Consider the following 27,817-nt stretch of genomic DNA (forward strand, 5'->3'; position numbering starts at 1 on the left):
ACACGATTTGAAACAAACAGTAGAAATTCTGTGCGGAGACAGTATGTATACTACAAGTAAGAGTCTCCGTTAATGTCCGGAGACAGTATGTATACTACAAGTAAGAGTCTCCGTTAATGTCCGGAGACAGTATGTATACTACAAGTAAGAGTCTCCGTTAATGTCCGGAGACAGTATGTATACTACAAGTAAGAGTCTCCGTTAATGTCCCGACGCTCCTTACCTCGGACTCTTACATCCCAACGCCATTTTACAACAAGCTCGTTCCGACTGAATTTTTGTCGGAAGAATTTCTTTAAGCAAAATCTACAAAAATGTATTAATCTGCTGGAACTTAAGTCTTTCATTACCGTTAAATAACTTTTATCCAATCCACTGAATCCTAATACCGGGTATGCTTTTAAAATTTATATGAGATTGGTCACTGTTCGTTTTCTTCACCTTGCATATGATTTGACGGAAGAAACCTTTTTCGGATGGATTTTCCAGTAAATGAAAACACTGCTTATAGTGTTGCAAAAAGATATGTTTCTTAAATAAGAGATTATTTTTCAAGTCAAGTTTTCTTTGCCTCTGCTGGGTTCCATATTCGTTTTGTAACTTGTTTTACATTCCGTTCTGTATTGACTTGACCGCCTAAACAAAATTTATGATCGAGTGCTAACGATTTATGTTACATATGTGGTTTATGTTAAATTAGGTTGGAATAAACATGATCTAATGGAAGTGGAATAAGTCGGAAGTTTTATAAAGCAAGCTTATTTAGGGGAGTGGTTTCAGCGACGAATATTTTTACAATGGATGCTAGAGGTTATGCGGTAATAAAAAAAAATAAATGAAATAAAATGATATAAGATGAAATAAAATGTAATTTAAATAAAAACCAAAAAAAATTATGTACATGATGACAGAATAAGTGTGTTACCGCTGAACCTCTAGCTGGCTGGAGTAAAGACAGTCGAACAGAAAGAGGACGAGAGAGAGAGAGAGAGAGAGAGAGAGAGAGAGAGAGAGAGAGAGAGAAGGGAAGATAAATTGGTGGTTAAACAAATGGAATAGGAAACGAATTCGAATGTCGACCAATCCCGACTTAGTGATATATTGTAGAGACAGATGCTTCAAAAATAGGGTGGGCGATGCGTCTCACTCAGAACTAATCCCTCTATGGTAAAAATACACACCAATGTACTAGAATTGTGAAGTTTCAGTCCCTGACCAAACAAGATGAGATTCACATTCATATAAAGTCAGACAACACAACAGTGGTGGATTATCTGGACAAAATGGGGAACCAGATCAGAACTGTTATTACAGGTAATCATTGTTCGAAAATATCATGATTACTGCAGAACATTTACCGGAAATACAGAATGTTGAGACTTAGAAAGGCGGCATATAAGGGATACCAGCCTCTGGATGCTGAACAAGGAAATATTCAAACAAATAAATTAGAAACGGGGGCCTGTCAGAATAAATCTGTTTGTAGACCGATTCAATACACAACTAGAAAACTATATGAGTTTCGCGGTCCGACCCATATTCTTTGGTGACATATGCGTTCCAGATACCATGGAACAACAAGATGGGTTGAGTATTTCGCCCATTTTGCTTGATAACAAGGTGTCTGTCCACAGCTCTTAAGGAGAAACCAGAAATTGTCATAATAACCTCAGCACGGCAAACTCAGCCATATTACCCCACCTCCGCTTCTAACTCCGTCAACAGACAGCCCGATACTATTGCCACCACTAAAGCCTTGTGCTGTCACCAGAAAGCACACAAAGTTGAACCCTAGTGAAAATTAAACTAGTGGCTTGAAAGTTTTCCGGAGGCGAAAGCAAGCAACGGGAGTTTTGGAACAAAGTGCCGAGCTCTTAGCTGCAGGGTGATGACAGGGAACTCAGAAAGCTTACAACAGCAGCTGGAGATAGTGAGATAGCATCTGCGCTAGCCAAGAGTTTACGATCCGCTCCGCTTCTCTACAAACCCTTGGTAGATTTAGTGCGATTTTCGTAGCTTTGAGTGGCGCCCTCTAGCGGATGGAGAAAACAACCCTGTTTGGATTACATCATGCTTATCCAATGAAAATGCGTGTTTCAGGTACTGTTTAAAAGTTGTTTAGAAATGGCTGCGCTCAGAGAGTAACGCAATGTGGTATGCAAATCATTCAAAATATCAATAATAAATTTAACTATCTCTTAATTGCAAACTTGAAAAAGAAATCAGTGAGAATATTATTTAGAAAACAAACATGTGTGAACCCATGAAATATATGTAGTCGTTGAGTCTACGTCTAAAAATAACCCCACGTGTGTAAAGTGAAATCCAAATTGAGGAAAATAGCTCTGACGCAACTGTCTAAATCTGGGATAGATAGAACATAAAACAACGAATTACAAGAGATGTTTGATATTAAACTTAGGTACGGTACTGTAGTAAATAAAATGCACTTCTTTACGCAAATACGAGTCTGAACTGCGCACGTGGCATCATTGGTTTGGATATGTATTTGATACACGGCCAAGTGACAGTTGTAGGTATTTAAATTTCTTTGTTTTGCACATGATCTAACGTAACAATTTCTCTGATTGAGCAGTGGACTTTCCCTGCGTCCAATCATATGCTGAAAATTGAGGCTACGAAAATCGCACTAAATCTGCCAAGGGTTTGTAGAGAAGCAGAGCGGATCGTAAACCCTTGGCTAGCGAAGATGGTGGGATAGCTGCTGTCACTCAAAACAAGTTCTTCCATTTCACATCACTGTGGAACATGTAGCTGCTTCTTTGGCTGATTTGTATTCATTATGGGTACAGAACAATTAACAGTTACAGGTCAGCAATTCTGCATTTCATGTCAACATTGACGGTAACAAAATAGGAAAACATTACCTTATTGGCCAATTAATGACAGGAATTCACCACGACAAATGTGGGATGATAACAAGAAAATAACGAACTGAAAGAAATGTCCATGAAATTGTGCATTTTAATTACTCTTGCATCACCAAGCAGATCATCTTAATTTTACAAACTTGATATTGAAAATATGAACATCACTGAAAATGAAATAATATTCACATTGAAAGGTCTAACAAGGTCATGGAGAGTGCTTTAGCACACACAATGAAATTAAAATCTTGTGCGTAAACTCAAGTATTGTATGATATCCCCACCCGGATCAACCCTATTATAGTCGTGTTAATACACGAACATTTTACAATTGTATTTAACAAATGAATCTTATATAATCTTTTCTTGATGGCGGTATCATAGGGAAAATTGGACGGAAAACTTGCGTAGTGCATTGATGAAAACTTCTCCCATCCAATTTTCCCTATGATACCGTGATCGAGAAAAGAATTATAAGATTCATTTCTTATCATTTAATCATTATTTAAATATTTTAAAACACTGAGTTTGAATAATAAAACATGATTTGGTTTTCAAATAATTCATACGACGTATCTACACACAACATGAAGTCAAAATCATATTTTTAGATTACATTAGGACCTATTGAATAATATTATATCATATTGTTTTATTCCTTGTTTTTCATAGAAAAGTCGTAAAATGACTATAAGTGCTTACCCTAGTGTGATGAAAACAAATCGGGCCAGAATCTTATGATAACTTTTGCAGACATTCTAAGAACCATCAGATAGTGGTTGTCAGATATTGGATCCTTTCAGAATTATTTGCGTTTGGAATATTCTTTATTTCTTGTGATTGATGTGATAATAACTTTGATAAAGATTACAAGAAGACAGTCTTTAAATCGCTCGCCATCGTAAGCAGGAAGTTACAGTATTTTTAAGATTTCGATCCCGATCACTTTAAAGGGAAACGTGACAGTATACATCATTATACTTTATTTCAGTTTACTCATATAGATAAATATATAAATAATCCCAGGGCATATTCAGAAGGGTCCCATTGGAAGTAAGCCATATGACTTTCATGGGTTATCCTTGGCATAGGCATATACATTAATTTATTCACTGTGCTCTTAAAGTCAAATAGCTGTTGAAGTTTACCCTTTTATCTTATGTATTTAACAACAATTATTTTAACTATGTGTTCCTCTGTGATATTGTCTTGTATTTATATTGTATATGTGCCTATTCCTAAATAAATAAACTAAAACTAAAAAAAAACCAACAACTTATAAAATTATAATTTCCTTGCGTACGCTAAAGCGCTCTTATAAAATTTTCATTTCAGTACATAAATCTGATTCACTAGATTTAGACGATACTGATCCCGCCTTGTTAAAAATAATCCCAGGATAGATCCACATCAACATGTTATTTTCCACATCAACAGGCATGTTATTTTTTACATCCACAAGTTATTTTCCACATCAACAGACAATGTTATTTTTACATCCACATGTTATTTTCCACATCAACAGGCATGTTATTTTTTACATCCACATGTTATTTTCCACATCAACAGACAATGTTATTTTTACATCCACATATTATTTTCCACATCAACAGGCATGTTATTTTTACATCCACATGTTATTTTCCACATCAACAGACAATGTTATTTTTACATCCACATGTTATTTTCCACATCAACAGACAATGTTATTTTTACATCCACATGTTATTTTCCACATCAACAGACAATGTTATTTTTACATCCACATGTTATTTTCCACATCAACAGGCATGTTATTTTTACATCAACGTGTTATTTTCCACATCAACAGACAATGTTATTTTTACATCAACATGTTATTTTCCACATCAACACACAATGTTAGTTTTAACATCAACATGTTATTTTCCACATCAACAGGCATGTTATTTTCACATCAACATGATATTTTCCACATTAACAGACATGCTATTTCCCACATCAACAAGCACGTTATTCGTAAAAACCTATATGATAAACACAAATACATGTGTATGAATTACTGCAAAATATTAATGTTCCAGGCACAAAAATAAATCCTTTGGAGAAAACTTTTGGGATCGTTTTTTATTTTTTCTTGTTAACATTTTTAAAATATCGAAGTAGGCAAAATGATCCATGGAGTTCACATCTAAAATCATGTCTATTTCCCCCACTATTTTCCTCCGCCTATCGGTAGAAGTACGATGATCCCGTTCCCGACTGTTTTAGTGGAGACCGCTGTTCCGGTGTCTGTCACTGCTCTCGTGGTGATGATATGACCACTGTCCTCATTCGCCACGCTGTCCCGTATAATCACGAGGTCTGGGGGTACAGTCTGGGAGGCGGGAGCTCCCTCACGATCTCTTTCTACAGGTAGATTATCTGGCGTATCCCCTTGTGCGCCAGTAACTGTGGGAACTTGAACAATAGTAGTCTCTTGTAGAAGATCTGGGTTGTTCTTATTACGCTCAACTTTTGACTCCGCAAAATTCCCGGATGTACCCATTTGTACGGGTGAGCGTGTAGCTGTGTGAACATTGATGTTTGCTGTTGCTTGACCAGAATCAGACAGTCTGGAATGTATGAACGGCTTTACGATGTTTGCGTTTTTCAGCGGGTCCTCCGTGTTCTCCGTTAGCCGGTCCCTAATGATAACTAAGTCATTTGGTATGGTGTCGGAGGAAGGACGGATTGAATCAACAAGTCTTCCGGATTCCTGTAGAGACAGGACAGGGATTTGGAGGCGTGGCCTGTCGTTAGGGTTGATCGTTTGAGGGAATACGATATTATCCGCTTGGAAATCCCTCTGGACCGTAGGTTGATGTACATCAATGGTCTTGGTTGGGGGAGTGTAGTCACGGACGACGTTCAATTCCGACGGCGGAACAATGGAGTCACCCTCCTCCTCTAGTCTTCCTGTGAGAAAGGGATAACTAGTTCCTCCAGTGTAAAGGTCGCTTGTGCCACCTACAATAAAAACATATAAACTACGTTTTAAAACGAAACCAAATCCGCCATTATTATCGTCAACCAACTCGATACATTCGATTTCCAAAATAATTTTTTCTCATAAATATACACATCTCGATATATAGAGAATATTACGTGCTAAAATCCATATCCCGAGTGGCCCGAGGGCTGATATGACATATGATATGGATTTGGTATGTAATATTCTATTTATCATATACTACAGTCTACACATTTTCATGCTTATACGAGTATATTGCTCACAAACGGTATCGTGTTTATGATGTGGTTTTTAAACATTTGATACGGAGTCCGGGAGCTGATTCTATAAAATGTTATTGTTTTTATCATATGCGGGTTACTTTTTAGTATTTAAAAGGTGCATCAAGAAATATTTGGTACATTACTTCACTATGATGGAAACCGTGATACAATGCTTTATTCTGGATTGATTTACTATATAATGGTATATCTTTGATACATTGATTAACTATGGTAAATAAAAACTTCAAATGACACATTAATTATGATTAACTATGGTAAAAACTCTCATACAATGATTTACTACAGTAAAAACTTGCATACATTGATTTATCATGGTTAAAACGTTGATATGTTAATTGTTACGCGCAAATACAAAATTTATCGGATGACTATGCATTTTTGAACGCCGTACTATGTGATATGAATTTTCAGACCGGTCATTGATATCGCCTATTGTGACGTCATCCTTATCGCACAGTGTAGAATCTGCATAATCATTACCAAGAATATAATAAACATATTTAATGTATCAGACAGTGAACATGTATCTAAAAAGTGTCACTGTTCAAAGTATACAGTGTAGATTGTTTGATTAATGTTTTACTAATATGGAGACGTCACCATTGCCGGTGAAAGGCTGCAAAAATTAGACCAATGCTCGGCTTTTAAGGCCTTTATATATACATACAGTGTGTGAATATTAACAGTATATAGTGTACGTGTATATACATACAGTGTGTCAATGTTAACAGTATATAGTGTACGTGTATATATACATACAGTGTGTCAATGTTAACAGTATATAGTGTACGTGTATATATACATACAGTGTATCAATGTTAACAGTATATAGTGTACGTGTATATATACATACAGTGTGTCAATATTAACAGTATATAGTATACGTGTATATACATACAGTGTGTCAATGTTAACAGTATATAGTGTACGTGTATATATACATACAGTGTGTCAATGTTAACAGTATATAGTGTACGTATATATATACATACAGTGTGTCAATGTTAACAGTATATAGTGTACGTGTATATATACATACAGTGTGTCAATGTTAACAGTATATAGTATACGTGTATATACATACAGTGTGTCAATATTAACAGTATATAGTATACGTGTATATACATACAGTGTGTCAATGTTAACAGTATATAGTATACGTGTATATATACATACAGTGTGTCAATGTTAACAGTATATAGTGTACCTGTATATACATACAGTGTGTCAATGTTAACAATATATAGTGTACGTATATATATATATATATATATATATACAGTGTGTCAATGTTAACAGTATATAGTGTACGTATATATATACATACAGTGTGTCAATATTAACAGTATATAGTGTACGTGTATATACATACAGTGTGTCAATGTTAACAGTATATAGTGTACGTGTATATATACATACAGTGTGTCAATGTTAACAGTATATAGTGTACGTCTATATATATATACAGTGTGTCAATGTTAACAGTATATAGTGTACGTCTATATATACATACAGTGTGTCAATATTAACAGTATATAGTATACGTGTATATACATACAGTGTGTCAATGTTAACAGTATATAGTATACGTGTATATACATACAGTGTGTCAATGTTAACAGTATATAGTATACGTGTATATACATACAGTGTGTCAATGTTAACAGTATATAGTGTACGTGTATGTACATACAGTGTGTCAATGTTAACAGTATATAGTGTACGTGTATATATACATACAGTGTGTCAATGTTAACAGTATATAGTGTACGTGTATATACATACAGTGTGTCAATGTTAACAGTATATAGTGTACGTGTATATATACATACAGTGTGTCAATGTTAACAGTATATAGCGTACGTGTATACATACAGTGTATTAATGTTAACAGTATATAGTGTACGTGTATATATACATACAGTGTGTTAATGTTAACAGTATATAGTGTACGTGTATGTACATACAGTGTGTCAATGTTAACAGTATATAGTATACGTGTATATACATACAGTGTGTCAATGTTAACAGTATATAGTGTACGTGTATATATACATACAGTGTGTCAATGTTAACAGTATATAGTGTACGTGTATATATACATACAGTGTGTCAATGTTAACAGTATATAGTGTACGTGTATGTACATACAGTGTGTCAATGTTAACAGTATATAGTGTACGTGTATATGTACATACAGTGTGTCAATGTTAACAGTATATAGTGTACGTGTATATATACATACAGTGTGTCAATGTTAACAGTATATAGTGTACGTGTATGTACATACAGTGTGTCAATGTTAACAGTATATAGTGTACGTGTATATATACATACAGTGTGTCAATGTTAACAGTATATAGTGTACGTGTATGTACATACAGTGTGTCAATGTTAACAGTATATAGTGTACGTGTATATATACATACAGTGTGTCAATGTTAACAGTATATAGTGTACGTATATATATACATACAGTGTGTCAATGTTAACAGTATATAGTGTATGTCTATATATACATACAGTGTGTCAATGTTAACAGTATATAGTGTACGTGTATATATACATACAGTGTGTCAATGTTAACAGTATATAGTGTACGTGTATATATACATACAGTGTGTCAATGTTAACAGTATATAGTGTACGTATATATATACATACAGTGTGTCAATGTTAACAGTATATAGTGTACGTTTATATATACATACAGTGTGTCAATATTAACAGTATATAGTATACGTGTATATACATACAGTGTGTCAATGTTAACAGTATATAGTATACGTGTATATATACATACAGTGTGTCAATGTTAACAGTATATAGTGTATGTCTATATATACATACAGTGTATCAATGTTAACAGTATATAGTATACGTGTATATACATACAGTGTGTCAATGTTAACAGTATATAGTATACGTGTATATATACATACAGTGTGTCAATGTTAACAGTATATAGTGTACGTGTATATATACATACAGTGTATCAATGTTAACAGTATATAGTGTACGTGTATATATACATACAGTGTGTCAATGTTAACAGTATATAGTATACGTGTATATATACATACAGTGTGTCAATGTTAACAGTATATAGTGTACGTGTATATACATACAGTGTGTCAATGTTAAAAGTATATAGTGTACGTGTATGTACATACAGTGTGTCAATGTTAACAGTATATAGTGTACGTGTATATACATACAGTGTGTCAATGTTAACAGTATATAGTATACGTGTATATATACATACAGTGTGTCAATGTTAACAGTATATAGTGTACGTATATACATACATACAGTGTGTCAATATTAACAGTATATAGTGTACGTGTATATACATACCGTGTGTCAATGTTAACAGTATATAGTATACGTGTATATATACATACAGTGTGTCAATGTTAACAGTATATAGTGTACGTATATATATACATACAGTGTGTCAATGTTAACAGTATATAGTATACGTGTATATATACATACAGTGTGTCAATGTTAACAGTATATAGTGTACGTATATATATACATACAGTGTGTCAATATTAACAGTATATAGTATACGTGTATATACATACAGTGTGTCAATGTTAACAGTATATAGTATACGTGTATATACATACAGTGTGTCAATGTTAACAGTATATAGTATACGTGTATATACATACAGTGTGTCAATGTTAACAGTATATAGTGTACGTGTATGTACATACAGTGTGTCAATGTTAACAGTATATAGTGTACGTGTATATATACATACAGTGTGTCAATGTTAACAGTATATAGTGTACGTGTATATACATACAGTGTGTCAATGTTAACAGTATATAGTGTACGTGTATATATACATACAGTGTGTCAATGTTAACAGTATATAGTGTACGTGTATGTACATACAGTGTGTCAATGTTAACAGTATATAGTGTACGTGTATATATACATACAGTGTGTCAATGTTAACAGTATATAGTGTACGTGTATATATACATACAGTGTGTCAATGTTAACAGTATATAGTGTACGTGTATGTACATACAGTGTGTCAATGTTAACAGTATATAGTGTACGTGTATATATACATACAGTGTGTCAATGTTAACAGTATATAGTGTACGTGTATGTACATACAGTGTGTCAATGTTAACAGTATATAGTGTACGTGTATATATACATACAGTGTGTCAATGTTAACAGTATATAGTGTACGTATATATATACATACAGTGTGTCAATGTTAACAGTATATAGTGTATGTCTATATATACATACAGTGTGTCAATGTTAACAGTATATAGTGTACGTGTATATATACATACAGTGTGTCAATGTTAACAGTATATAGTGTACGTATATATATACATACAGTGTGTCAATGTTAACAGTATATAGTGTACGTCTATATATACATACAGTGTGTCAATATTAACAGTATATAGTATACGTGTATATACATACAGTGTGTCAATGTTAACAGTATATAGTATACGTGTATATATACATACAGTGTGTCAATGTTAACAGTATATAGTGTATGTCTATATATACATACAGTGTGTTAATGTTAACAGTATATAGTGTACGTGTATATATACATACAGTGTGTCAATATTAACAGTATATAGTATACGTGTATATACATACAGTGTTTCAATGTTAACAGTATATAGTGTACGTGTATATATACATACAGTGTGTCAATGTTAACAGTATATAGTGTACGTGTATATATACATACAGTGTATCAATGTTAACAGTATATAGTGTACGTGTATATATACATACAGTGTGTCAATGTTAACAGTATATAGTATACGTGTATATATACATACAGTGTGTCAATGTTAACAGTATATAGTGTACGTGTATATACATACAGTGTGTCAATGTTAAAAGTATATAGTGTACGTGTATGTACATACAGTGTGTCAATGTTAACAGTATATAGTGTACGTGTATATACATACAGTGTGTCAATGTTAACAGTATATAGTATACGTGTATATATACATACAGTGTGTCAATGTTAACAGTATATAGTGTACGTATATACATACATACAGTGTGTCAATATTAACAGTATATAGTGTACGTGTATATACATACCGTGTGTCAATGTTAACAGTATATAGTATACGTGTATATATACATACAGTGTGTCAATGTTAACAGTATATAGTGTACGTATATATATACATACAGTGTGTCAATGTTAACAGTATATAGTATACGTGTATATATACATACAGTGTGTCAATGTTAACAGTATATAGTGTACGTGTATATATACATACAGTGTATCAATATTAACAGTATATAGTATACGTATATATATACATACAGTGTGTCAATGTTAACAGTATATAGTATACGTGTATATATACATACAGTGTGTCAATGTTAACAGTATATAGTGTACGTATATATATACATACAGTGTGTCAATGTTAACAGTATATAGTGTATGTCTATATATACATACAGTGTGTCAATGTTAACAGTATATAGTGTACGTGTATATACATACAGTGTGTCAATGTTAACAGTATGTAGTGTACGTATATATATATATACAGTTTGTCAATATTAACAGTATATAGTGTACGTGTATATACACACAGTGTGTTACAGAGTCTTTGACTATATACATACAGTGGTTCTAGTATTTAGGACTTTTATGGTACATCCACTAGATTCATCATACTTAAAGTTATCGGGGGAAAGTCTGGCAAATAAACAATATTTGCATACCATTTGATGTACATAAACAAAGTAATAAAGCGCCAAACAACAAACATCCGAAAAACAAGCTCATAAATACGTGTATCTCTACGTACCTCTGTACTCGCTACCCCCGGGCTGGAAATTTACACCACGTGTCCGTCCCTGGAAAGTTTAAGATACCGTCATTATAGTCTCACGGCAGTGCTACCGCCCACTGATTGTCTCCAATTTTATTGAGAGATTCCAGTAAATTTTGTAGATTGGGTCAACGACGTAATTTACAAATTTGGGTGTGATTGCGGGAATAGTTATGAAATACTTTACTTTAATTTGCAATAGAGATTGGAGTGACGGAAGTTTGCGACAAGTGCTCGCTAATTTTCGGCATGTATCAAACGGTGAGTTACTTACCAGCCAATCAATAAAAGCACTGTGTAAACAGTGATTACTTACCAGCCAATCAATAAAAGTGCTGTGTAACCAGTGATTACTTACCAGCCAATCAATATAAGAGCGCTGTGTAAACAATTGCATAAGCCATCTGTTGAAGTCGGATGTATCTATAGAGGACGCCTCTCCAACCAACCGACCTATATCAAGAAATGTAATTCAGTGTGAAAAATTACCTAGTTTGATAAACTGTAATTTAATGTAAACAAAAAGACTTACAATGAAAAGTAATTCATTAAAAAGACCTATAATTACAATGAAACGTAATTCATTAAAAAGACCTATAATTACAATGAAATGTAATTCATTAAAAAGACCTATAATTACAATGAAACGTAATTCATTAAAAAGACCTATAATTACAATGAAATGTAATTCAATAAAAAGACCTATAATTACAATGAAACGTAATTCATTAAAAAGACCTATAATTACAATGAAATGTAATCAATATAAAACGATATGAAGAAAGTATAAATCAATATAAAACCATCTTTTATGTACAATGAAATGCTTTGTTTTTGTTTGTTTTTATGTTGTTTTGCATTCCATAAGAGAATTTTCACCATGTAGGTCTAGGCGTGACTAGCTTTATTTACTGAGCGTGTCAACACCTACCAAGAGAAGCGATCTCTGATTTTAATTTAAGGTCAAATATGTGAAAGACCCGAGACTTTCACTTCTAGCGAAGAAGCAGGCACTGTTTCCATCCAAGACTTTTAATTCTAGCGAAGGAGCAGGTACTGTTTCTATCAAACATCTTTGGTATGATAATGATACAGCGTCGGGAAACGAGCATCCACAACACTAGACTGCCACGAACAACCTATACCAGTATAATGATTGGTTAGGCTGCCACGAACAACCTATACCAGTATAATGATTGGTTAGGCTGCCACGGACAACCTATACCAGTATAATGATTGGTTAAGCTACCACGGACACCCTATACCAGTATAATGATTGGTTAAGCTACCACGGACACCCTATACCAGTATAATGATTGGTTAAGCTACCACGGACACCCTATACCAGTATAATGATTGGTTAAGCTACCACGGACACCATATACCAGTATAATGATTGGTTAGGCTGTCACGGACAACCTATACCAGTATAATGATTGGTTAGGCTGTCACGGACAACCTATACCAGTATAATGATTGGTTAGGCTGCCATGAACAACCTATACCAGTTTGATGATTGGTTAGGCTGCCACGGACAACCTATACCAGTATAATGATTGGTTAGGCTGCCACGGACAACCTATACCAGTATAATGATTGGTTAAGCTACCACGGACACCCTATACCTGTATAATGATTGGTTAGGCTGCAACGGACAACCTATACCAGTTTGATGATTGGTTAGGCTGCCACGGACAACCTATACCAGTATAATGATTGGTTAAGCTACCACGGACAACCTATACCAGTATAATGATTGGTTAGGCTGCCACGAACAACCTATACCAGTATAATGATTGGTTAGGCTGCCACGAACAACCTATGCCAGTTTAATGATTGGTTAGGCTGCCACGGACAACTTTTACCAGTATTATGATTGGTTAGGCTGCCACGAACAACCTATACCAGTATAATGATTGGTTAAGCTACCACGGACAACCTATACCAGTATAATGATTGGTTAGGCTGCCACGAACAACCTATACCAGTATAATGATTGGTTAGGCTGCCACGAACAACCTATGCCAGTTTAATGATTGGTTAGGCTGCCACGGACAACTTTTACCAGTTTTATGATTGGTTAGGCTGCCACGGACACCCTATACCAGTATAATGATTGGTTAGGCTGCCACGGACAACCTATACCAGTATAATGATTGGTTAGGCTGCCACGGACAACCTATACCAGTTTTATGATTGGTTAGGCTGCCACGGACAACCTATACCAGTATAATGATTGGTTAAGCTGCTACGGACAACCTATACCAGTATAATGATTGGTTAGGCGGCCACGAACAACCTATACCAGTATAATGATTGGTTAAGCTACCACGGACAACCTATACCAGTATAATGATTGGTTAAGCTACCACGAACAACATATACCAGTATAATGATTGGTTAGGCTGCCACGGACAACCTATACCAGTATAATGCATATGATTGGTTAGGCTGCCACGGGTAACCTATACCAGTATAATGATTGGTTAGGCTGCCACGGACAACCTATACCAGTATAATGATTGGTTAAGCTGCTACAGACAACCTATACCAGTATAATGATTGGTTAAGCTACCACGGACACCCTATACCAGTATTATGATTGGTTAGGCTGCTACAGACAACCGTTACCAGTATAATGATTGGTTAGGCTGCCACGGACAACCGTTACCAGTATAATGATTGGTTAGGCTGCCACAGACAACCGTTACCAGTATAATGATTGGTTAGGCTGCCACGAACAACCTATACCAGTTTTATGATTGGTTAAGCTGCTACGGACAACCTATACCAGTATAATGATTGGTTAGGCTGCCACGGACAACCGTTACCAGTATAATGATTGGTTAAGCTACCACGAACAACATATACCAGTATAATGATTGGTTAGGCTGCCACGGACACCCTATACCAGTATAATGATTGGTTAGGCTGCCACGGACAACCGTTACCAGTATAATGATTGGTTAGGCTGCCACGGACAACCTATACCAGTATAATGATTGGTTAGGCTGCCACGGACAACCTATACCAGTATAATGATTGGTTAGGCTGCCACGGACAACCTATACCAGTATAATGATTGGTTAGGCTGCCACGGACAACCTATACCAGTATAATGATTGGTTAGCCTGCCACGGACAACCTATACCAGTATAATGATTGGTTAGGCTGCCACGGACAACCTATACCAGTTTTATGATTGGTTAAGCTGCTACGGACAACCGTTACCAGTATAATGATTGGTTAGTCCGCCACGGACAACCGTTACCAGTATAATGATTGGTTAGGCTGCCACGAACAACCTATACCAGTTTTATGATTGGTTTTGCTGGTTTGGTAGTTTTATGTCCCTTCAAGACCCGCGACTTTCATTCATATTTAAATGCCGACCGTTTGGAGAAGAAGCAATCACTACCCATCTATACATCTTAGGTTTGATATGGCACAAGCTACGTAAGGGTTAATGTACGAGTGGTGCACCATTCCTCAAAAGTAATGGAACCGAGGCCCCATTGTTTTATAGGAATGTAGCGCTACTAGTATACCGACCCGTTTAAAACGCACTTAGATTGTACGCTGTGGGAAACTGCTGCACACACACAAAAAAGGATTTTCCATGGACAACAAAAACAATGAAACTAATGACAGTAACAATGGTCGTTCCATACGTGTTAAATCAGATGAGGACGTTCATATCACTACAAATGTCACTGTTTTCCAAACGCCCCAATTCCTTATGAATAATAAATAAAAGAATATGCTGTTAGAAGTGAATTTAACGCGATGTTTGTTTTACATTCCTTTCGAGAATTTTTCAATCATACTGAGGCGTCACAGCTGTAAGTGAAGTACCACAAGTTTAGATCTTGCTTAGCGCTCAAGGCCGTAGCAGTGAGCAGTCTTTAACGTTCCAACACCTGCCGCGGCACGGGGTCTCCGTTTTTTAAAGCCTTATCTGAAAGACCCATGACTCTCACTTCTAAACGTCGAGCGTTTGGAAAAGCAGAAATCACTACCTACATATGTATGGTTACGTCTTAAGTTTGAACAGGGCTCGAACTCAAGGCCTCCTAGCTACAAAGCGACTAACCACTGAACTACCGCGACTGATTTAATGGGTTATATTAGATTTAAATAATTTTGATAACTGAACGAGAAGATTCAAACCAGTTCTTATAATCTACATAAGACATATTTCATCTTCAGATTTCATAAACTTTGAACTTTTGAAATAGACTTATCGCTGCGTATGAATACACTTGACCTACTCTTTATGTACACAGGTTTGTTATAATTATCAAAAGGATTAAAGTATAGATATAAGAAATATCTTTCAATTTTTGAAAGCATGAAATGATATACCGGGAGCTTCTCACACCAACATGCATTTCAAAGAGCGGCAACGCGCCAATTTAAATTTAACGGTGTAATGAGGCTCGAAGTAGATTGATCATCTCACATTTTTTCAATACCCAAAAGACAATCTGAAATGCATAACAATCTTGATGTAATTGAAGTAGGAATACATATAATCTGTTTGCCATTAAATCACATTTTAGTATCCGTTATATAGTCATTTGATAGGAACGCGGAGATCAATATAAAAGTACTCACAAACTTAAGGAAATTATGAATGATGTAGGGTTTTCACGTATTAATTCAAGGATGTAAGTTTTCACAAAGCTAATTATATTTTGTGTGTTTCAATATTTTTATGTTTCTGACATTTTATAATGGATTCTTATTTGATCTCCATTGTACATCAATAACGAATATTGATTATCAATCACAAATGAATGATTTTACGGTAGTCGTTGTTATTGAAATATCATTATAATTCCTCACATTGTCAAGATATTACACATCTTATTAACAGGAACCATCCAATCTGTACATAGATGTATATCCAATACGAATACATTGAAAAGTTTCTTCATTTCTGGGAGCATTGAATCGTTGCATCAGAATATGCATGCGTACTTTTAAATGCAAACTTACAAAGTGTCACACACTCACCTTGAATAGGAATGGAAGGGAATAGACCTACGGGTGCTGAGGAGACCACGCCTACACACACTGACAAAACCATCACCACGTGTTTAATTGCAGGCATTTTACGTGTGTTTTATCATTAAGTAGTTTACAGATATCCAGAGAGTAAAATAATTCAGTCCCCGGTAAACGCCGGATTACACATGGTTGTCTAAGAAGGTTAGGAATTCTCTGTTAACGCGTGTTAATAACCTAGGTTTCTCACAGACTGAAACACGACTACAGGTTCAACAACTAATTGATGAATTAATAGGTTCGGTAGTACCCGTTGATACCATATTGTCAAACTACCCGGGGACATAATGTAACAGAGAATGCCATTGGTCGCCACCTAGTCGCCATATTACCCAGAGCTACTTTTTGGTGCGTAAACAACATGTTTATCTGGCCAATGTCGGGTTCAGAGGTCAGATGGAGAACAAGATTATGTTTTATAGCACAGATAAGAAATTAATACCAGCGCCATCAAAATAAGTAAGGAATGTGGGATCTGCTCAGAAACTATTTATAATTACAGGTCATCAGATGACGAGGCCTTCCCGCCTTTCCTACTCACCATGGTTTGCTTTGTCGTGGACGTCATAACTCTGGAAGATAACAGATTGGAAATGAATAGTTATAAAAAAAGTGTTATCTGTACGGTTAAACTAATAAAAGTACATGTAGTTCTAAGTTGTCAGGGAACCATTATCATAATTTTTTTTAATCCGGCATGACGGCTGCCCGTTTCACATTGGTTACGATCTGGTGTGGTTCATGACTCTTCCCTAAGTGTACTCGATCTCATCCCCCAACTGGAAAAGTTTGAATCATACAAAAGCTGTATTTCGGCATGTTGATGTTGTAATAGTGAACTCTGAATCAGTAGTTTTGTGTAAGTATAGATTGTTATTGTTTTGATATAATTCTCAAGGAGATCGGTGACGGTAGCATAAATACACACGTCTTTAATTGAGGTAATCATGGTTGAGTAAACACAGGTAAGGATTTGCTCCAGATCTCATAAATGAATGATACATGTAGATATGTTCTTCGTCACCACCTGTCGCTTCATAATGTTACAGACGGGGGACGGGGGAGTGTTCTATCAAATCCTCAGATCTGGCTGGATGACGTGAAAACCATGTTTGCGTATGTTGTGGTAAACTTGGACTTCATTTGTTACAGAGAGGGACCCGGGTTGAGCATATTATACGATGTTTAGTAACAACAATGGCAAGTAGTGCAAATCAACAGCAAAACACAGATTGATAATTCGCTTTAAACGCTGAGCCATTGCGAATGTAAAACAAAAAACAGTATGTATCACTAGACATTTACATTTCCTTTGCTTTTGTAATGATAGACATTTGCTCATGAAAACACTGCAGTCGTAAACAAGGTGCGTATGAATACAGACCTACTTGATAGATATAGTGTGTCTATTTAAATGACTGGAATTTCCGATAGAAGTGCAGATAGGACTTAGAAGAAATAAATTTCATTTTTGGAAATACATGAGGGTATGAACCGTGACGCCTCGCGCCGTGATACTTTCTGACGCGCCGTGATACTTTCTGGCGCGCCGTGATACTTTCTGACGCGCCGTGATACTCTCTGGCGCGTCGTGATACTTTCTGACACGCGTTAAATAATTCAAACAATATACAATGCACCTATCACTAAATCTAAAAATTCAATGTGTATACCACTAAATGAAACAAAAAGTAATATGTATATACTATGTTACCGTTGGACCGAGCGAAGGATGAAATGGTCTTTGGTGCGTCCCAAGTGATAAGCATAATTCTGTTAAGTACGGTAAATTAAAATTCATTTAATATATAATATATATATTATTTATGAAATTCTCCTTGCGCTAAACGCTCAGTAACATCTAATATTAAGGGGGATATATATGGGTATAATTACAGGATCCGCCTATTCCTTTAACGCGGGGAATATAGCGCCAGCCGATGTAAACCGGGATTGTGACGTCACATGTAACCCCGACTTTTTTCTTCATCTTTCAAATCAAACAATTATAATCAACGACAATACATCCCAGTTAAAACTAAACAAAAATTATCCAACAAATTCAAAGTGGTAAAATGGTAAGCGTAAATATATCGTATATTTTCATTTAAAGAAACTCATGAACTCGTTCATCAATCTAGTCGTATGACTGTTTTTCTATTTGATGATTGGCTAAAAACTGTAACAACAATAATTATACCATTCATTTTTAACAAACTGAGTGTTTGAATTACAAATTCTACGTCAGTCTTGTATTCTCGCCATTCAAATTAAAACACGAATAACTGTAGAAACAACTAATGAACAAAACAAGATGGCGGCGCCAGTATGGTTCACAAAATTTTCAGTTAACGTATGTAAAGATTATCTCTATTCATTTGCTGATTTTTCTTAAATACATAGGCCCTACGTGTTACTTTTAGAGCCTTGCTTCGCTCGGTATACATATGTAATATCTTTCACTAAATATACCACTGAACAAGAGGCCTAATTCTGTTGAATGATGGCATTTAATATGTTTTACGGCGTGACCGTGTTTGAGGGCGAAGCAAAAACTTTTTGGCATTAGTATCTATATCCAAAACAGAACAAAAACAACCCAAAGTTAGCAGGATTTGATCCGCCTATATATTGAACGCGGGGAATATAACGCAACTGATGTAAACAGTACATTGTGACGTCATATTCAGCGTCGTATTATAGCAAATTTACAAACATAGCGTCTGAACCACAACAACGAACATGGCGTTAATGGTGGAGTGATTATATATGATTAAGAAAATAAGATTTACATGCTTTTACGAATTTTTGTAACATCTCAGAACGACGTGAACTAGGGTAGACGAGATTCAAAATGGAGAAATACATGTCCACGCGATAGTATTCGAATCGACGCCATTAGTACCAAAATTTTCAAGTTCCATAGGTATGGTTTAATTTTTCATTGTTTTCCTATATTTTCCTTTTAAACATGTATATACGTGTTACCTATAGGGAGAGCTCCGCTCTCACGGCCCTTCGGGCCGTGAGAGGGCTTCGCCCTCTACAACGAAAATTATTATAGTGCGTGGTCTTTCTTAATGCTATAGATTAGACAGGCTGAAACAGTTTTCTCAAGAAACACAAGGATTCACTTGAGACCCCTGAAACAACGGGGCGATTACATCGTATTGAAATTTTAAAGTGAAAAATCACCACCACTCAGGTGAGCGATGTGGCGCACGAGGTAATTATATTCATTTATATATACAATAAACTATGTTCAACTCATCAATTTTACATAATTATGAATAAGTATTGTGTTATCTCATGATCCATCATTGTGTTCACTGGCTGAATGTTTATATATATTAGATTTTAGATAATTATGAATAAGTATTGTCTTTTCTGGTTGAATGTTTTATAATCCACTTTGTCTGATAACGTTATCGTTTCGATGCGTTTGTAGCGCTAAATTCTGACCATTAAATATATGTTGAACTTTCTCTGTTGCAGCACTGCTTGTTTCCATATAAATCACAACAGAAAACTTGCCAAGGCGTAAGTGCTTCATTTATTTCAAATGAAGAAAAAATGTACGTCATAAATATGAATACAGGAACAATTGTCTGGGAGACATGCCAGCATCAAGGGACGTTTGTCGACATATCAACTGTTAAAATGCCAGATATTAGAGTATTACATAACAGCGCTCTCCCAGTCTCAATAAATGCAATAATGCGATAAAATACAAAAACAGTCTTTCTTGGTAACGAAAGTGGACACAATTAAAGATATACACATGTAAGTAATATGAAGCACGATTTTGATGCTATGCATGTGCCATTTGTCATTGATCAAGAGAACATGCTAATTGCGGTGAAGGGCGTAGAGGGACCTCAGAATGTTACAGTACAATAACCACTATTGTCTGTTAAAATCAATGTATAAGCAATATTTGACGATTAAATACACATTAATATTAAAAAGTAATAATCATTTATTATTACTCTAGGTCGTTAAAAAGTTTGTAATTTGTCAAGCTTGGATATGAAAATGTCAGCTCTACCATAAATTAACGAAAAGCAATTACACTATCTGAAGATTAAAAAGAGATAAAAGACAGCAATACATCATATATACCAAATATTAGATTAAAACAATTTGACAGATTTGTAATATTGATGCATTGCTATCTGACATTTGCACATGAAATTCGAATAGTTTAATATCATACTTTCTGTTGACTTAATTACTTATGATCGAAAAAACGTTCCTTCCTCTACAGAATGAGGTAAAGCGAAAATCAACAGTCGCGTATTTTCTTAAAATCTCACGTGTACCATCTTAAAGATGAGGAAACATGCATTTTCTGCCAAATGTCCTAACATTGTCCCATATTTTGTTTCAACTATCAAACAGTTTAAGTTAAACAACAACCAAAAAGGGGTTCTAATTTAAGAAAACAAATAATATCCCGCAAACAAAAAAACAAAACAAACAACAACAAAAAACCCCAAAAACAAACCCCTCATACCCCCGCAGATAAAAAAAACTCTCAACTAATACCCCCGCAAATAAATGAAAACAGCAGATACAGGCTATACAGTCGTGAAGTCTTCAAGCAGTACTTGCTAGAGTTCACCGTTGTCTGTGTTACCATCTGACCGGACATGACTCATCTTTTTGTGTTTTAAGATACTTTATTCATATAAAAAATAAAAATGTTCATTGTAAAAATTGAACATAGCGAATAAATAAGTGCATCACAGTTGAATCACAGGGATGATTGAAAGCAGACGCAACAAACATGTAAACAAGTAAAAATATATAAAAACACAAGGCATTGTCATAACGGATAAATAGAATATATAAAAGCTATGTATAAATAATATAAAAAAGATCACAAATTTGCCATATCTGTCACTTGGAAATCACCACTAAATATTACAGCGAGTACGGTATTAGCGGAAAACAGCCCCAAACGGAATTCTGAATTGTGGGTTGAGGTCTAAGAAATTCGCCAGCTTCATGGATAGCGGTCTGCGTTCTCTGAGAGTCAGTCGGTTGTCTTCTGCATAGTCCAGGTTTGGATTATTGACAAATTGACCTCGTGACCCGGCGCGCCTCCTTGCTGAATTAATGTTTGGTGGGATGGCGCTGATATCGCGATGTTGAGATGGCATGACACGTCTTCTTCTATCTAGGTCGGGGTATGCCATGTTCGTGTCGGCTGTCGCTGATCGTCTGTCGCTGTTTGGATATACCATATTTGTGTTTGTGTCGGCCGTAGCTGGCCATGTTCGTCTATTAATGTTGGGGTATACCACGTTAGATTTTTGCGATGACGTTGACTGTGGTGATGTGACCCTGTTGTCTGAAGGCACGGGTTTCTCCGATTCCGCCACGGGCAGATCCGAATTTTGAATTCTCTCTAACATGTCTGTGGGCTGTATCTTATGAACATCTTTTATCTGCCTGAGTCTCTCCACCATTTTTCTTATTTCGTCCACTGGGTATTGCTTTTTAACCATGAGTTTGACAATCTTTTTGTACCAGTCGGTGATACTGGTTTCTCCCTCTAACGACTCCGGACTAATGACATTAAATTCATTTTTATACACCGTAATGTTACTGCTGACGTCATTCTGTGTTTTGTCAGATTCAGTTTCTGTAGCATTTCTCTTGTTGTCTTCTTCAGAACGCAGTGTGACTGTACGTGTTTTCTCCCTCCTAAACTGTGCTGTCAGGACAGTACTCGGTGGACGAAGAAGAGGGTGATTGAATCTAGAACTGACATTGGCTGATGGGATGCTAAGGATGTGTGCCGAGCTTCGAGCCCTTACAAATGGCTTCTGGCGTGGTTTTGCTTTTATTTCAGACAATGACATGCCAGATCGCCATGGGAACGATCTGCTTTGTGGCGCCGCTTTTGCTGCTGACTGTTTGGCCAAGTTATTCCACGGAGCGTCTCGCTGTCCTAGTAATTCCTCGTCTAGTATACCTAGATTCAGGTTTTTGAATACAGGCAGATGTCGCAGTGTGTTAAGCAGATATTTCATTTGCATGGCAAGAGCTGCTAATCTCTGGAGCTTTCTTAACTGCATAAGACGAGTTTTAGCGGAGCTGTGTGTTGCAATAGGGCTTTTGGTTGTCGTCGGTTCGATGAAGGAGATTCGTGGTTGTGGCCTTGGTGTGGTAGAGCTGATTCGGTTTCTAGACATGTCGATGTGGATTCGCGGTTTGAGAAAGGTTGTTCTGGTCCAGAGGTGATCGAGTGTCAATCTGCGGACCTCAGATCGTGGAGTTGTGCGGACGAGCGGTGTTGGAGTTGTGGTTACCGGAGTTGTGCTGATAATCCGGTGATTTTTGTTAAATGTTGGTTTGGAGTGTCTCATAGTTTTAACTCTCGGACGCATGTTATTTTCTGTGACAAGCGGGTCTACGATTTCTCCTCGAATGCTTTGCCGAGATCGGGTGCTTTTGTCTCCCGAACCAATACTGATGTCCGCGCAGTTCCGGAATTCTTCCTGTACTCCACAACCAATGCATTCTGTTCCATCAAGATCCCTGCCCCAACTGTTTCCTAAAAAAAATAATGGAAATTAAGCATCATAGATATAAGTAAACACGTGATAATACAAAATGCAGATTTATCTCCCATTTAATCGCGGACCAACGGATCAGATTGGACAAAGAATGAATTGTATAGACGTACCTGTCCTGTACCGCCACTGCACCACACACTGAGAACACTTGATGCCTTGTGGAAGCTGAATGTGCACGAGATGTTCGCCAGTACCAGGCGGATAGAATCGTGTGGGAAACTGGTCATCGCCCTCCAATATCGACATGAGATTCTCGTTCAGACATTCCTGGGTGACTGATTTTGTGGTGTCATTGTTAGGACAAATTCTAAATTCATAGTACCCCTCATGGAATGCCGTGTTGACTACTTTTGTTTCCAGAATATCGGCTCCATCAGGCAAATGTTTCGAAATTATTCCCAAAGCGTATTTCCCCCCAGCCTCGTTTTCGCGTTCTCCATCGTAAGGATCCCCACATGGTCCGCACAGTCCGCCTAATTGTTGGATTTTCTGTAAATTGATGATCATGAATATCAAACTGTTCAGATATGAAAATATACCAGACTTATGAAAGAAATGCAAAGTTTGAATTTTTGATTTTTTTTCAGTGTTGATATTGAGAAGATGTATCAACTCGGATGCAAGCTAATATTTTTTTTTACACGTTTTAGAAATGAATAGTTAATACTTACAGCCCTGCCGCCACAGTACAGCCTATTGTCATCATAGTTAGGAGGGACTTTGTCATTCACTCTCCAGAGTGAGGACCGTGAAGGGGGGTCTATCATGTAGCCGTGCTGGAGGGATACCTCTACGATACTCAGCACTGTCAACAACCATAAATACATCATACTACAAGCTGAGCTCTCCAAGTCAAACAAGTTCGGTCTATCTTAATCCTCTTCGCTTCTTGAAATATTTTTTATTCTGAAATCAAAATGATGAGCGATTACTTATATACCTGCCGGGTTTGAATGAACTTCAGTGTGTAAGTATGAACTACATGTAACGTAATTTCCTTGGTTAAATTCATCAAACATTATCGGTCACGGTTGAGTTGCGAGCTGATGGATTACGTTGTCTCACGTCTTTTCTTAATTTGCGGTTACATAAGTCAGCCTGGATCCATACGTCAAACATAGAATTAGTCTGTCAGTCCTCTTCACGGGCCAATCTACTTTATCATGTCAATAACAGATCAATAACCAATACACCAATGTCTTCACGGTGCTAGCTTAGAACTGAAACTGTTTAGAATTCAAGAGAAGACCACACGTCAGGATACTTCGGAAGTGAATATTTCAAATCTGTTTCCTAAAACGTCGTACACAAACAATACCAACCGTGTATGATAGCTCATTGAAAATCCCCCAAATTAAAAAAATAATATCAAAAGAGAACTGTCGGGTTTCCCCATTGTACTAGTTAGATCAAGTTATTTCTTATTAACATATCTGCTTTTTAAAGTATTTTCATCTAAATTTAATGCACAGAGTTTACATTGTGTGCCCCTTTTCTACACCTCTGATATACATGTACACAGAGTTTATACTGTGTGCCCCTTTTCTGCACCTCTGATATACATGTACCTCTGACATGTAGCATTGGCACAGTAACTGTTCTGACGACGATAAACAGGTGACAAATACGTAAGATAATATAGGTCTACAAACACACTGATCAAGAGCTGCGATACTATATGCACTGAATTTAATTTGACGTAAGAAATTAGAATTATTATTTAAAATCTGATTTAGAAATTCAAATACTCCAAGAATCCAATTGACTACTTAATTAGATTAATTACATACGTAATATTAAACCACCGGGACTTCATGTTTTGGAATTTCCTTTGGTACGCAAGTGAGCATTTCTGATGAAGGTTTGTTTGTTATACAGTATGTTTGTTTGTTGTACGGTACGTTTGTCTGTTGTACGGTATATTTGTCTGTTGTACGGTATGTTTGTTTGTTATACGGTATGTTTGTTTGTTGTACGGTAAGTTTGTCTGTTGTACGATACGTTTGTCTGTTGTATGATAAGTTTGTTGTACGGTATGTTTGTTTGTTGTACAGTATGTTTGTTTGTTGTACAGTATGTTTGTTTGTTTTACAGTATGTTTGTCTGTTGTACGGTACGTTTGTCTGTTGTATGGTAAGTTTGTTGTACAGTATGTTTGTCTGTTGTACGGTACGTTTGTCTGTTGTATGGTAAGTTTGTTGTACGGTACGTTTGTCTGTTGTACGGTATGTTTGTCTGTTGTATGGTAAGTTTGTTGTACGGTACGTTTGTCTGTTGTATGGTAAGTTTGTTGTACGGTACGTTTGTCTGTTGTACGGTATGTTTGTTTGTTGTACGGTATGTTTGTTTGTTGTACGGTATGTTTGTTTGTTGTACGGTATGTTTGTCTGTTGTACAGTATGTTTGTTGTATGGTATGTTTGTCTGTTGTACGGTGTGTTTGGCTGTTGTACGGTACGTTTGTCTGTTGTACGGTACGTTTGTCTGTTGTACGGTACGTTTGTCTGTTGCACGGTACGTTTGTCTGTTGTACAGTAAGTTTGTTTCATTTTTGTATGTTGTTTTGTACCTCATTCCACAGCCCCTTTGAACTTCTTGGTACCCTTTATATGTATGAAACAAAGACGTCTTACTCTTACTACAGGGTACCCAGTATCGGCGATCTATGCAATTTGAAAAGTATATAATGCAGTGTAAAGTGGTTCTATTTAATCAATTTTCAACCGCGTCTCATTAGAGAATTGTTTACTTGTATGGAAACGTCACCAGTAGTAGGCTTTGGTAAGAGAACGAACCTTTCCTGATACAGCTTTTGGGCACCATGCATAGGTAAAATTTGTGGCATTTCACCCGCGACAAGGGGTCTTGATTTGAAATTTCTATCCCTAACAATGTCAAAATCTCGACCAATATCATTAAGATGTCTGTTGAGAGCTGATCTTATGGATCTGAGTGTGTTTTTGTGTTACTCATGAGGTTGTTTGCCCTTTTGGGTCAAATTAAGGTTGGACTTCAGCATATCAGTGTCTCAACAGGCCACGGAGTTCCTCTCTTTCTACTTTATGCAGGTCAGTGTCAGTAATGAATTTTTCGACTCTCCAATCTGGAAATGAATTTCAAATTCTTCAGTTTGGGGTGTTTGTTTTATATGTTTAGCTATTCTATAAGAATAAGTTCGCGAGACAGACTGAAAATTTTTATTTATTTTAATTTGATGTGTGCATACATTATACAGTGTTTGTTATTAGTGCTGCTATTTAATTATTCATCTTTTTATGTTAATATGAGTAAATTTGTTTGTATCACGTTACCTTGGAAAATCTTCCACTTTGTACCCTTGGACTGACGACCACTTTCGATTCCTTTTAATTCCTCCTCAGAGATTGCTTTGAATGTTGGATTGGAAACTATGACGGGGGTTTATGTTCAGTTTCTAGAGCTTTGGCCAATTCCCTGAGCGCCTCATCATTGAATGTAGAAGCATTTATAATTTCACAAATATTCTGAGGATTTTCATCATCAAATTATTGGGCAGAAAAAGAAGAGTTTTCATAACTTCCGATTCAGGCCTGTCTTTAAAAAATTCATCAAAAGTGCAAATATCAAAATTTCATCCACTGGAATCCATTTCCGGAATAGCAGGGGCATTCGTGTGTTATGTTTTCTCTCCAAATAGTCATATTTATTTTATTTTGATATATTATAAGTGTTTATTCATCATTTGGTTTTGATATTTTCATGTTTTTGTTGAATAAATTTATTTAGATCGATAGAAGAATTATTAAGTGTTTCTTTTCAGGATTTCCAGTCTACAAATAGACCATTCAGGTTTATCCCAACATTTCAGTAGAACGTAGTTCCGGCAATTTTTTTTGGATGATATACCACTAATTTTTCAACGAATAAAAAAAGCATGTAACATGTAAATTCAAATGATACAGGAATGCAGTTTGCTGGCGCTGCTGTAATGATACCCCGTATTTCTATGCCAGCGAGTCGTTATACAATAACAGAGTATTATGTATGATTTTTGCGTGGCGGAAAATACCTTTATCTAGAGAGAAAGTTTCATGTTTGCATTTAATCTACGAAGAACGATACCTTTAATTCCCCCGAATTATTCTTTC

General features: G+C 36.0%; 2 protein-coding genes and 1 long non-coding RNA gene across 3 annotated transcripts; 1 reads left to right on the top strand and 2 right to left on the bottom strand.

Annotated features, from left to right (window-relative positions):
* Positions 1-4,594: 4,594 nt before the first annotated feature.
* LOC125662685 (uncharacterized) lies at positions 4,595-17,444 on the bottom strand. The gene is made up of 4 exons (XM_048894990.2): positions 17,054-17,444; positions 12,393-12,487; positions 12,011-12,059; positions 4,595-5,876 (listed from the first exon to the last, which is right to left on the bottom strand). The coding sequence occupies exons 1-4, from the start codon at positions 17,148-17,150 to the stop codon at positions 5,083-5,085; spliced, it is 1,035 nt and encodes a 344-aa protein (XP_048750947.2). The 5' UTR covers positions 17,151-17,444; the 3' UTR covers positions 4,595-5,082.
* Positions 17,445-19,864: 2,420 nt separating this feature from the next.
* Positions 19,865-20,840, top strand: LOC130049444 (uncharacterized). The gene is made up of 2 exons (XR_008797942.1): positions 19,865-20,309; positions 20,600-20,840. It is a non-coding gene; the product is annotated as an uncharacterized LOC130049444 (long non-coding RNA).
* Positions 20,841-21,766: 926 nt separating this feature from the next.
* On the bottom strand, positions 21,767-25,238 carry LOC125662800 (uncharacterized). Its single transcript, XM_048895153.2, has 3 exons — positions 24,363-25,238; positions 23,802-24,180; positions 21,767-23,669 (listed from the first exon to the last, which is right to left on the bottom strand). Exons 1-3 carry the CDS (start codon positions 24,519-24,521, stop codon positions 22,048-22,050), a joined length of 2,160 nt encoding a protein of 719 aa, XP_048751110.2. The 5' UTR covers positions 24,522-25,238; the 3' UTR covers positions 21,767-22,047.
* Between the last annotated feature and the right edge of the window lie 2,579 nt (positions 25,239-27,817).

Source organism: Ostrea edulis, chromosome 8, assembly GCF_947568905.1.
Source record: "Ostrea edulis chromosome 8, xbOstEdul1.1, whole genome shotgun sequence".
NCBI classification, from domain to species: Eukaryota; Metazoa; Mollusca; class Bivalvia; order Ostreida; family Ostreidae; genus Ostrea; species Ostrea edulis.